The 12360-nt window shown below is 37.5% G+C and overlaps 3 protein-coding genes across 3 annotated transcripts; all 3 read right to left on the bottom strand.

Moving 5' to 3' along the window:
• Positions 1 to 249: 249 nt before the first annotated feature.
• LOC113765778 (low-temperature-induced 65 kDa protein-like) lies at positions 250 to 2783 on the bottom strand. Its single transcript, XM_027310026.1, has 4 exons — positions 2604 to 2783; positions 2113 to 2334; positions 672 to 1946; positions 250 to 555 (listed from the first exon to the last, which is right to left on the bottom strand). The coding sequence occupies exons 1-4, from the start codon at positions 2662 to 2664 to the stop codon at positions 488 to 490; spliced, it is 1626 nt and encodes a 541-aa protein (XP_027165827.1). The 5' UTR covers positions 2665 to 2783; the 3' UTR covers positions 250 to 487.
• A 1695-nt stretch (positions 2784 to 4478) lies between these two features.
• LOC113765271 (protein disulfide isomerase pTAC5, chloroplastic) lies at positions 4479 to 9173 on the bottom strand. Its single transcript, XM_027309390.1, has 7 exons — positions 8477 to 9173; positions 7627 to 7833; positions 6008 to 6103; positions 5792 to 5929; positions 5437 to 5686; positions 4824 to 4861; positions 4479 to 4727 (listed from the first exon to the last, which is right to left on the bottom strand). Exons 1-7 carry the CDS (start codon positions 8861 to 8863, stop codon positions 4626 to 4628), a joined length of 1218 nt encoding a protein of 405 aa, XP_027165191.1. The 5' UTR covers positions 8864 to 9173; the 3' UTR covers positions 4479 to 4625.
• Positions 9174 to 9590: 417 nt separating this feature from the next.
• Positions 9591 to 12050, bottom strand: LOC113765529. Its single transcript, XM_027309748.1, has 4 exons — positions 11870 to 12050; positions 11656 to 11721; positions 10543 to 10900; positions 9591 to 10438 (listed from the first exon to the last, which is right to left on the bottom strand). Exons 3-4 carry the CDS (start codon positions 10897 to 10899, stop codon positions 9818 to 9820), a joined length of 978 nt encoding a protein of 325 aa, XP_027165549.1. The 5' UTR covers position 10900; positions 11656 to 11721; positions 11870 to 12050; the 3' UTR covers positions 9591 to 9817.
• Between the last annotated feature and the right edge of the window lie 310 nt (positions 12051 to 12360).

The following is a 12360-nucleotide window of genomic DNA, read 5'->3' on the forward strand; positions in this document are numbered from 1 at the left end:
ATGTTACTGTTAATTTTTCTTTGCTGTCCATCTATCACTTTATTTTTTTTCCCCAGGGATGTATAGGACCACAATCTTTAAGTTTAACTACTAATTTGTTAAACTCTACTTGTTGACAACTTGTCATAGTACTGTAACAATGTCAAACCCTAGTTCTTCCATCTCTTGCACAAAGTCAAAAAATTTTTTTTTTTTTCAGACTACATATCCTAGAGCATTGAAATGACTCAAAATTATTTAATCTGGGAATTGATCACTCAAATACAAACAACAAACTTCATACAAACGGCACAATTGTTACACAACATCCAAACACAGCACAGTAATTATATTCATCCTTTATACATAATAAGCATAGAGTCCATATAACTCTAGACACAAAGGTATTTTTCACTTTGTCTTAAACCATATTTCCTAAAAACATGTAGCAAAGCAGCAGCAGAAACATGCCTCCAAACCTCTGATGAAGAGCTAGGACCAACTTGCATCAGTTGCCTGATTCTTGGAGTCTGCGATGCCCGATTTCATCACTAGCTGCAGAACCTTCATTTCTTACTGTACAAGGAGCAAAAGAATGGGAAAATCCTATTAGGATTAAGCATGAAACAGTGGAAGTGAAAAAGGTGGATAGAATGCATATTTCTTAATGGTAAAACTTGCTTATTTTTTACCATTGGATGAATCAGCTGACCCCTGAGAATATTGTTGGTCTTCACGACCTTTAACAATCCATGAGCTGACAGCCCCTTTAAGCCTATCTACCATACCCTTTCCACTGCTTTCGCGACCAGCAGCAATGGCATCTTCACCCTCTCTCTTCCTCTCCATTCCAGTCCCAAGATGCGTTGCTACCTCCTCTGACTCAGTCACCTTCCCCATTGGCTTTGATTCACCTGTTTTTCCGACCTCTTCTTTCTTCTTGTGCAAAGTCTCTGATATCACCTCAGAAAGCGCCTTATCTTCTTCACGAGGTTTAAACTTCTCAACCAGGTACTCCTTCACAGACACACCTTTATCAGGCACTTTACCACCACTTGTTTCAGATCCTTCCTGTCCTGTTCCAGTACTGCCTTTCACCTTTGACACCACAGAACTTCCAGCATCTGCGACTTTCTGGTAAACTGGTGCCAGTTTGTCAGTAACTGTCGCTGAGACTTTATGTGCATACTCCGCTGGGGATGCACCTGATTTTGCAGCATTCTTTTTTTCATCGGTTTCAGGGACTTTACCACCTTCAGTGCCTCCATATCCAAGCTTGGAAGCGACTAAATTCTTGGCAGAGATTGCTTTGTCAGCAATAGTGTATGTAGCTAGTGATATCTTCTCAACATAACCGCTCTGGTCTGATGATTTTCCGGTTAATGTGTCACGCGGTAAGTTGTCTTCTGGTTTGCTAGGATCACAACTTTTTGGAGCTGAATCAGATTTGCCTTCAGTAGGATTTGGCTCTGGAGCAAACTGATCATGGCTTCCTGTATACCCCTCTTGTCCTGATTCCGATTTAGGCACTGATTCATCATAAACACCCATCTTATTGAAGGATTGGATCAGTGGGGTTATTCCAACTTCTTCACCACCCTTTCCAGTTGGATCAGTAACTTTAGTTTCATAATTTGAAGGCGGAACTTCTCCTGGCCGGTTTTTCGGCGCTTGAGGATCTTCCTCTAAGCCTTCTAGAGCACCAATTCTAAACCCCTGAGAGCCAACATTTTCATTGTCGTTTCTGGCACCTGAATCCCCTTTTGTTCGACGAATTTCAGGGGGAAATGATATATCCTTGTCCTCAGGCGCATGAACCACTTCCATGGCTGATGGTTTTCCCAGATTCTCCCCTGATTGCCCCTCAAAAACAGGCCTTGTAGCGCCTGTTTCCCCTATTGCTGTTGGTTTCTCCAAATTGACATTTTGTGCAGGAATTGCACTTCCAATCACAGTCGACTCATAGACTGCAACAAAATTCACCAAAAAGGTATTGTAATCATATAGGACTATCTCTTTTCTTTATCCATGAAACTAGCCAAATTTCATATTTTAAATCAACCCAAAGTAAATGAATGAAATGAAACACACACACACACACACACAAGTAAATGAATGAAATGAAACACATACTGGGTGCACCATGGACTTCAGGGTCTTCTTCCATTTCTTCATCCTCATTTTCTTCACCTTCATCAGGATCATCATGACTATAATCTCGTTCATGTTCATGTTCATGTTCATGACCAAGTCCATGCTTGGCAAGAGTCTCCTTGATCTTCTTCGCTTTCGCCTTCACTTTCCTCATCACTGATGTCTTCTCATGATGATGATGGTCTCCTTCATCCTCAACCGCTATAAATAACGAACAATCCCATCACTTTAGTGCTACATAAGTTGACAAAAATCAACCATGTAGAACGCAAGGCCGGTGTAACATTTGTTCATACACAGGGAACTAGACACGTACAACTTCCAATTTCACATAATTTTTTACTTGAAGATCAAATGTTCCACAGAAAAAGATTCACCAAAACTGATTCAGTGTTGCTAACATAAAAATAAGTACTAGCAAAAAGAGAGAGGAGAGAATCTTGCAGTAAGATTCTCGCCAGAGTGCAGACCTGCGTGTTGGGGATCTTGATCATCCGTATGGCCATAAGGGCGGTGTAATTGGGATTCCATGCCTGTTTCAAACAAACCTTTCTTTCTACAAAAATACACAAATTCTTAACCAAAACAAACTCTCTTTTACTATGTTTTTGTTGTCAGACAAATGCTTGATTCTGCTTTTGACATGCAACTTTCAGATGGGATGAAAAGGTGGGGCGGTTTTAAATTTTAGTAGTAGCAGTTGAGACTTGAGATCAGATTGGATTTAATGGAAGATTTTTGAAAAGTGGTGTTGGCGCTATGTATGAGCAACACACGTACTGCTGCAATGCGATCGACACGTCTCTGCTCTTCAGACGCGTGTAACGGTTCAGTGTCCATGTCTGTTGGACGTGGCATCTGTTGTGTTTTATCATATTGGGTTAATTACATTTACGTCCCGTGAGGTTTATCCAAATTATGAATCAGTCCCTGAGATTTCACCAAATTACATCTACCTCCCTTGTCACTAACTCTTTTTTAATACCCCATTGACAGAAGTTACAAAATTGGGCTATGGTCACCATCAAGTCCTCAAGGTTTGGTGGGGTGGAAGGCTAAGGATTCAAATATTACTTTTCATCAATTGTCACAATATGTGGCATCTCTAAAAAATTCAAACGAGTGCATTTGGTCATTTGGTGGTTCAGTCTCCGTCAGTCTCTCGTAGATTTAGTTGGACCTTCCTTTTAAATTAGGATAAAGTAGAATAATATAGATAAAATGGCGATGACAAAAAAAAAAATAGAAGTTACAAGATGACAATATAAGTATAAGAAAAGGTAACAAATGCTATTGATCTTTGTTGTGAATAGTTGGAAATCAAAGAGTAGGATTTCTACAGGAATTAGGAATCTCAAACTCTATTTATCTATCATTATCACCCGTTAGCAAAGAGATGACACTACTTGCTAGTAATTCTACTCTATTTCACATTTGACCCAATCATAGAAACTAAGAAAAAAACCAAATCTATATTGAATTCATCATAATTTTTTTTGTCATTTTTTATTTCACCTTGATGATTTCTAATTGACGGACCATTTTTTTAATGTTATCAAGCTTTCAGGACTGATTCGTAGTTTGGACAAACCTTAAGGGAGGTAAATGTAATTAACCCTTTCATTTATTCCATTTTTGGATGAGTCAATTGATAATGATATCCATGTGTTCAAAGTCTTGGCTAATCTGGGATCACTTTTAAGGGTTGGACATTTGCATATGTGGAATTTGTGAGTACCAACTGGACTTCAAATCATTCTAGCTGAGGAATGAAAGTGAAAGGTGATGAAAAGGACACATTTCTGAAAAAAATTCTGTGTATTATCATTCCACGAATTGATTGCACAAGAGATCTAGATTAATGTACAATAAATATTGTTGAACAACACAAAAGAATATTGAGGGATTGCTTTATGAAATATTGAGACGGTAGTAATGTTTAACAAGAAGATATGGAGAAGAGAGAAGAAAATAGAGAACAAGAAGTGCAGTCCACTTTCTCATCTTATCAAAAATGGGGTAAGTAATATAATTGTATTTTTTTTACGGCAACTATAATTTAATCTATTCTAATCTAAAAGGAAGAGAGTCTAAAGAGGCTATGTATTAGGAGTTAGTAGGTATAAGAACCTGACTAATAAATCAAAGGGGTGCTTTGATACCTCTTTTAAATTTTTTTTGCTGCAGGTGGAGTTCGAACTCCTGACTTACAGTCCAAAGAGAGACCGAGTCCCTTTTTTATGGCCGGCTCTGTGGTTATATAATTGTATTTTGTTGAGTAAATCAATATTCATTCAAATAGATATTATACGAGATTTTTATGTGTAACTAGATAAACTAAATCATATGTGTGACGTGACAACTATTAAAGTTAATAAGGGAGACAAAGTTCATTCATAAATTGGACCTATACATCTTATAACCTAAAAATCTACAAATTCAATCGAAGCAAGAATAAGTATCTCTATGGAAAAGACGTGAAGGAGTATGGATTATGCCTCAATGACCTTTCTTCCTTCACATACATCACAAGTTGTGTGTCCTAGACCTTCACAATATGGACACTTTGCTCCTTCCTCTACCCATTCCAGAAACTGCATAACAAAGGGAAAGTTAAATACTTGCTAATTAACTGATGAATAATTAATCTTGACTAAATTGTACAGAGAGATCAAATGTGTGCTGCTTACCTGTGGCTCAACGTTTGGCTCACCAGTTCCATCACATTCTGCAAAAGAAATGTACAATTTTCAAATCTGCAAAACTAATGAGATGATGCAAATCTGCAGAACTAAGGTATGTTTGTTTGCATGGAAAAATGAGGGAAAGTGAAGGAAAGCTAGTTATTTTCACCTTTATGTATGTTTGGTTAGCAGGAAAGTTCCAAAAATTTTCTTTATGAATTGATGAAAACATGACAACGGCTCCGTTTGAATAAAAGGAAAGTTGTGTTGGAAAGTGCTGTAAAGGAAAGTAAGAAAGGAAAATGAAAATTTCCCCGTACACGCTTAGTTACAAAGGAAAATATTGAAGAAAATATGAAAAGGTAATGGCAGTTAGTAGTAACTATTGAAACTTTTGTGAGTAACCAACTTTCTTTCTTCAAAATCTTGCAAATTTTGCAGAACGTGAAGTGCAGGAAAATGCAAGAAAAGTTTTCAACATTTCTGCCAACCAAACATACGTGAAGGGAAAAATTAATTCAATTTTCTTCACTTTTCCCGACAAACAAATACTACCTATGTGTACCAGAGAAGGGTGAGAGAGAGAGAGAGATGAATGGAGAGAGACAGAATAATGTACCCATGCATAACAAGCGGCCTTCTCCATGACAAGAAGGACACTTTGTCATGGTTTTACCGCTACCAATCTTGGTTTCAGGTTGTTTGTTTCTCCCTGCTAGTCTTGAAGGTTCTTCCCATCGGTTCTCTCCAAGAAGAAAAACTCGATGTTCAGACATGTTAATTCCTGTCACACCATCTTTGCCAACTACTGTTTCCTTAACTTCTGAAATTTCAGTTATTGAAGCTGTTGCAGCTCCATTTGCACCATTCTAAGAAAGACAGTACCCAGAATATGAATTTGTGAACCATGTAATACAAAACTCAGAAGCATTAGAACCAAAGTCTTGACCATTAAAGAGAAAAGGATTATGTACCTCCTCAGGGTTAGTAGTACTCGAATCTTCTGGACCTTTTCCTCCAGTAAAGCTAGGAGTCCCCCTATTTTGCTCAATGTATAGTCTTTCAAGAAGTTCTGCTGTCATGATACCATCTTCTGGGGCACCTAAACTAGCCTGCAGGTTAGAAAAATAAGGTAACCTCCAACCCAGCTTCATGATTTTTCTGCAAGTAGAATGCAAGTCATAACTTACTTGCCAAGTTTTGACAGCACGTTCAGTCCCAGTTGAGAAGCTGGAAAATTCCATGTCTTCCTCACCAGAATAAAATCCTAGTTTTAGCAGTGCCTCCTATCAAAGAACAAGATATGGAAGAGATATTTGAAAGATGAAGGAATGCTCTAATGAACAAAGAAGCTAGAACAGAGAGGCTATTGTACAGAAAGGAAACTGATGAGCCTAAGAAAATGCCACAAAGAGAAAAGAGAGCTCTAGGGAAGTATCATATAAATCAAACCAAAATGAGCTAAACCCTTGATTGACCCTTTCTCACAGTAAAAGCTAATTACACCAAGCTCAACTAAAGCATATAACCAACATGGGCAGTTTGTTAATTTTTGATGGGACATATTTTCCTCTGCCTAATTTAATTCCACAAGTATAGTGTCCTATAAAACAAGCCACTCCTCTTTTATCATTAACTATGTCTGCCTAAAAAGATAGGAACTTCTAAGTTCCCCAAGTTATTCAACTCTTCAATCCTATGACATCCCAAACGTGAAGACCTTCATTTCTCAAAGGACTCAAGAAATACAGATTACTTTCTGGATGCAGTAGAATCTTTTAGTCCTCTATTACAGCCAAAGCCCAGCATATCATCAAAATGCAATCAATCTTTTCCCCGCTAAAAGATGTGAAAAATGACATTTTAATTTTCAACCTTGGATTGCTGAAAAAGAGATCTTCATACCACATCTTAGCATCGATTGCCATTCAAATAATCTAAATGAAGTTCCACCCAAAATACAGGTTTATGACTCCTAATAATGCAGCAATCATCCTGTGCAAGAAAAGTATATAGTTTCCCTGATTATCACCTTTATATATCAAATACTTTATCATGCTAATATCCTGTAGCTAGGTTGACAACATAATTCTGGCATACTGTTTATATACGAGCAACTAGTACCACAAAAGTAATGCAGTTTCATTTTGAAGAACTTCAAAGCAATCAATTTTTGGGCTGTTGTAATCACCACCAATCTGGATAGTTCACAGAGTATTACTCTTATGAGTGTCTCTGATGATCTCTACATTGCAATTTGAACATCTCCTTCCTGTTTTTGGTGTTGAAAAAAGAAAAGTTTAGTATTTGGACAATTTACATAAAGTTTATCACCCACAGTTTCTATGTAGAGATCATTTACAGCTTAATATACGGTCTTACACACTTTTCCTCATGACCTGACTTCATTTTTTTTTTGTCGGGGGGGGGTTCCTTTCTTTACCTCACTGACTTCAATTGGTTAGAAGCTACATACTTGAACAAATTTTGGGTACTTTGGCCATTCTGTTAGCCTTCAACTGCACGAAAGTTAATGAAAAGGGTAGATATGTAATCGTTGAGTGCTCTAAGGTAATAGAACTACTCTCTTGACCTTTTAAGTGGCATTCTTATGTAAAATTTTGATCAAATGTGCCAATTTGTCAATGCCATTTTACTCAGTTTTAACCAACTTTTGTTTTTGACTTCATGAATTAAACACAAAAGCAAACTGTCATGAAAGCAAAACAGCACAAAAATCCAAGCCTAAAGATATGGACCATGCCTGCTTAATTTGCAATGGAGAAATGCAATTTTTGAAAAAGCAAACCTGCATTGCTTCAACATCATCTCCTTCGGATCCCATCCTTAACGTTACCCTCTTATTTCCATTGTTTTCCTTTTCAGGAACTTCAACAACTTCCTTCACAACCATTTCCTCCACTTTCTGTGCTGTTTCTACACCAAACGGCAGAGCACCTGCTCTGCTCTCTGGAATTTTATTGATACTCTTCCCCAAGTCCCCCTCCTTCAAGACCTGAAACAAAACTCAGAAATTTATTAGTTTAGAGCTTTTCATTTTTAGTGCAGTACAGAAGCAAGAATTATGCCTGAAAGTTAACCGTCTTCAACTCCAGAAAAGATTTATCACTTTTTTTGTTGCATAAGGAAGTTTTTAACACCTAAAATATAGTTATTTGAGCTTATAAACTACAAGAATATCCTTTAAATATCACTTTGCAGCTTCAAGTAGTGAATATTAAGCATTCTAAAGTGCACAAATGCCTTCTTTTGCAGCAGGACAAGAATTGCAACAGAGCAATAAAGCTATCACCACTATTCACCGCTACAAAATTCTTCTCACAAAATGAAATAAAACCCAAAATTTCTTATCAAAGAACTTGAAAAATGTAAAATAGGAGCAGAAATAAATGAGCCAATAACTTCTATACAAGATATCCAAAAAAATTGCTATTATCAGGCGGTTGGATTGAGCGGAGGGAAGCTGGGACTCAACTTCTACAAGTTTCAATAGCGCAAGCAGCTCAAGATATAAATCCAAGACCCGCATTTCCTTCATAAGTCCTACTCACTATGATCAATTAATTCCCAAGAAAGAGTTATCAATTAAAATCCAATTCCAACAGTCTAAGAAATCCAAGAAAATCCCTTTTGTATACCTGCAACAACTTAGCAATGTTTGCTATAGTTTCAGAGAGTGAAGTTTCTTGCACAGAATTCAGTTGTTCAAGCTCTTGTACACGGAGATTCAGCCTCTGAATTTCATTTAACAAAGCTAGCCTTTCAGCCTGCCACCGCTGCTCCTCGCGGAGCCACCTCTGCTCCTCTCTGAGCCACCTCTGCTCTTCCCTGTGCCACCTAGCCTCATCTTGAGGTCCGTAGTTTAAAGGGTTGCTGCTGTTTGAGTTGGAAGATGAAAATGTAAAGCAAATATGAGTATTCCGCGTGAGATTGTACTGAAAAGTACAAGAAAAAGTAGGCGGCTTGAGATATGGAAAAGATTGGGGCTGGTTGAATTTGAAACATAATGGTAGTGTAGATGACATCTCTGTTTGTGTGTAGAAGAGAGTGAGAGTGGCAAAGCAGAGTTGTTATTGGACTGGTGTATAATACGTTGGTGATAAAGAGGAAATTGGAATTATCTGTCAAGTGCTGAGGAGAAGAAAATAGAATTAAAGAATCCAAAACAGAGGGAATGGGGAGCAACAACGAGTTTTCATTATTTCATTGCTAAGGCCAGAAATATAGATAAGATGGGCAATTTTCGTTATGATTCTTCTTATTATGTTGAAAAACTGGAGATGAAGTGAAGTATGAAATGTTAATATAAATCCATTGAACCCTCAATAGTTTTAGAAGTATGGAATGTTAAAACTGGAGATTGGATATTGCTGAAGTAACTGTCAAGTCCTAAATCCTAATAGATATAATTAGCACTTCTGAATGAAAAGGAGCTTGATTAAAAGATGGAAAAGAGGATATATGGTGCTGTTTGCCTATTAAGCATATTGAATAGTTGAAACATTTAGGATGGGTTTAATACCCTTTGCACGCTACATGTTTGGTTCAGATTGGGAATGCTGTTCCATCTCTGTGTTTGGGTTGCCTGCAGGAAGACGATTTCAGACAAAAAGTTCTAATTTTGATAACAACAATTATTGGCCGGAAACTAGCATATACAAAGCATCTGGAGGCCAAAAGAAAAGTACAAAATAACAATGAAAATAAGTCTAATATAATGCCAACAAAAGCAAAGCAATTGAAACAAGAGGCTTAAAAATTGCTACGGGATTGAATAACTAATCAAAATCAGCATAATCCATACATGATTCAAATTTAATCCTACAGATTTACAATATTAATAGGTTCCTAACAGCTTGCCATATAGATTGCAACCGATCGAAGCATCAATCCTACATAGCAACCTTGCAACTATGGTTGACAAGTCTCAAGCAATCCGGCAGCAACAACCATAACGAGCAAAAAGACTGCCTGCCTCCCTAGTTACTAGAACCAGAAAGACTAGAGGTAGGATACAGAAGATAGTTCACGTATTGCCTCCTCATTTTAGGAGAAAGTTGAAAGAACACACTAAGCTTGGAAGATTCTGCACAGAGAATATTAGCTGCACCAAAAAGATCTCCAGTAGGTAAGCCAAGTTTCAAAAGCTCTTCCACCACCCGATTACTTCTATCTGCTGCTAATTGTGCACGCTGGTCCTCCTTAGCCATTGTTGTTGCTATTGTAGCCAAGTGATCCAACAGCACTTCAAATTTTCCTGTCATCATCTCAAATTGTTCTGGAACCAGTGACGGTGCTACTGATGACTTCACTTTCTTGGATTCCTTACTTATAGGAGATGTTTGTCTCTTCTGCTTCCTTAAAGTACTAGTGCTAGTTGTGTTTGCTTCTTTGTCTTGGGTAACTGAATTTGCCTCCTCATTACCTTCATCACTGAAATCCATAACATTAGCCTCTATTAATGCTGTCTCCATGTTTTGGTCAGCATCTTCAAAGCCTTCAATTTCTTCCGCTTTCACTATATCATCTCCATATACCACTTCAAGATCACGCAAGTATGGAAACTTCATATTCCAGAGCCCCTTTGCCTCTTTATGCGTCTACAACAACGAGGCATCAGAAACAAACAAATAAAAAAAAGAAAGTTTATAATATGGAATATCAAATAAAATCAAAATATGAAAAGCAAAAAACCTATAATTACCTTAACCCAATTGTCATACCACTGTCTCTCACAGCTGATCATCTTCTCAGCAGCATTCCATTTGCAACCACTTTGTCTTAACATCTTACTAATTGCATAAAATTTGCTCTTCAACCACTTCACTTTTGACTCAACATGCGGATCAACTTTCTTCGTGAAATTTGGAATCTTACTTGAAATAATATTGTGCACCTCAAACATATAGTTTTGCTTAAATCCACCATCATTTTTCCATAAAGGATCATATGACAACTCTTTTAGTGCTTCAACTAATGCTTTTACCTCTTCAGGAGTCCAAAAGCATTTATTCTTGCCACGCCCACGCGGTGGTTCATAAGTGGACTCACCATTCTTCATCCTGTAAGCAATGTTCAAGTGGGTAACATTGTTTATTAAAAATTTTTAAAAAAATGTTAGTCTGATATCATGCCAAAACAATGTGTTCGACAGTAAGAAAAGAACTGAAACCAAAGTATGGGAAACCACTGCATGTAATAATTGAAAGGACAAAACTGATACCAAGCATGCATCCACATATGAAATACATCACAGAAATGATGACTACCCCCTAGTTGCAGGTACATGATCACTATCCCACCAGACAAAACATATAATAATTGCCGGCATGGTGCACAAACACCTAATCGGTTAGTTGCACCATTCAATCTTGAAAAAGGCTTAAGTATTACAATTTCGAGTACGGTAGCAGCCACTGATTAAGGCCATACTATTGCACACTGAAAACATGACAGGGATATTGCACAGTCGTCCTCATCTCCTATTTTTGATGGGAAGAAATGAACTATAGGAAGAACAAGTGGGAAGGATACTGCAAGGAGGAAGCATGTCTGCTATCACGGATGCCGAATTCGGCACTTTACATTACTCTTCTACTTAAAACTGTCTTATTAAACCTCTTATTACTGGCATATTTCAAGAATAAGCGATTCAATTAGCACTACAGAAATAAAACAGAGGAGACGCCATTAATGGAAAAAGAATAACTTTTCAGCCAGATAATGAACAGAAGCCCCATAAGAAAACAAGAAAACAAATTCTCATAATTTTTTGTGCCAAAATTAAAAAAGAAAAAAAGGGTTCTTATAGTCTTACCTGACTGGCAGGGAGAAATAGTGGGCCACTTCAACCAGTGATTCCGCTCCCGCTAATTTTTCAACCCTGCAAGAAAAGCAGAAAACCAGTATCAGCTATTTTTCCAAAAAATTAAGACGAAAAAGGGAAAAACTCTAAAGATAAAAAGAAAGAAGGAAAAGGGTATCAAGATGCAATGCCAAAAACTAGGAGGAGTAGGCGACGGTGAACTTACCGGCGGGAGAGACGTTTCCGGCGAAGAGAGGGTGAGGCTTTCGTGTTGAAACCCTCGGAGTGAAATTGGGGAATGAAATTGAAACCCTTGTTTAGAATTTGAGGTGTTTCATTCCTTTACGTTCATTCCGATGCAGATCTACCAAACAACAATATCGGGAAATGTTATTGATTCCCATTCCTGCCCTTGCTCATTCCTCCCCCCGCCACCCCAGCGCTTCCGGTTCTGGTCCCCGAATTAAACGTTTGGAAAAATTTTCAAGATTTATCAACCATATAAGGAAAATCTTCAGTAGTAGAAGTATCGTGTATTTTTGTCGAAGTATTATTTTGCTCCCATATGTAGTATGGATGTTAAAAAATGTATGATTAATCATTCTTACATTGCCAGCGTATACACTAACAAATTTAGATAAATGTTACATTATTGCAATTTGAATTTGAACATCAAATCTTGCATAATGAATGTGCATTTAAACCTGATAGTGTATA

The sequence above is a fragment of the Coffea eugenioides genome, chromosome 3 (genome assembly GCF_003713205.1).
Source record: "Coffea eugenioides isolate CCC68of chromosome 3, Ceug_1.0, whole genome shotgun sequence".
Classification (NCBI taxonomy): Eukaryota; Viridiplantae; Streptophyta; class Magnoliopsida; order Gentianales; family Rubiaceae; genus Coffea; species Coffea eugenioides.

Bases quoted from the DNA above. Each gene is read 5' to 3' on its own strand.
- LOC113765778 (XM_027310026.1), bottom strand. From the start codon at position 2,664: ATGGAATCCCAATTACACCGCCCTTATGGCCATACGGATGATCAAGAT. The intron at 2,335-2,603 runs GTCTGCACTCTG...CGTTATTTATAG, and splicing joins TCAAGATCCCCAACACGCAG to CGGTTGAGGATGAAGGAGAC. The intron at 1,947-2,112 runs GTATGTGTTTCA...ATTTTGTTGCAG, and splicing joins TGAAGTCCATGGTGCACCCA to TCTATGAGTCGACTGTGATT.
- LOC113765529 (XM_027309748.1), bottom strand. From the start codon at position 10,899: ATGAAGAATGGTGAGTCCACTTATGAACCACCGCGTGGGCGTGGCAAG. The intron at 10,439-10,542 runs GTAATTATAGGT...TCGTTGTTGTAG, and splicing joins GGTATGACAATTGGGTTAAG to ACGCATAAAGAGGCAAAGGG.
- LOC113765271 (XM_027309390.1), bottom strand. From the start codon at position 8,863: ATGTCATCTACACTACCATTATGTTTCAAATTCAACCAGCCCCAATCT. The intron at 6,104-7,626 runs GTTTGCTTTTTC...GTTCTTTGATAG, and splicing joins ATGATGTTGAAGCAATGCAG to GAGGCACTGCTAAAACTAGG. The intron at 4,728-4,823 runs GTAAGCAGCACA...TTTGTTATGCAG, and splicing joins AGCCAAACGTTGAGCCACAG to TTTCTGGAATGGGTAGAGGA.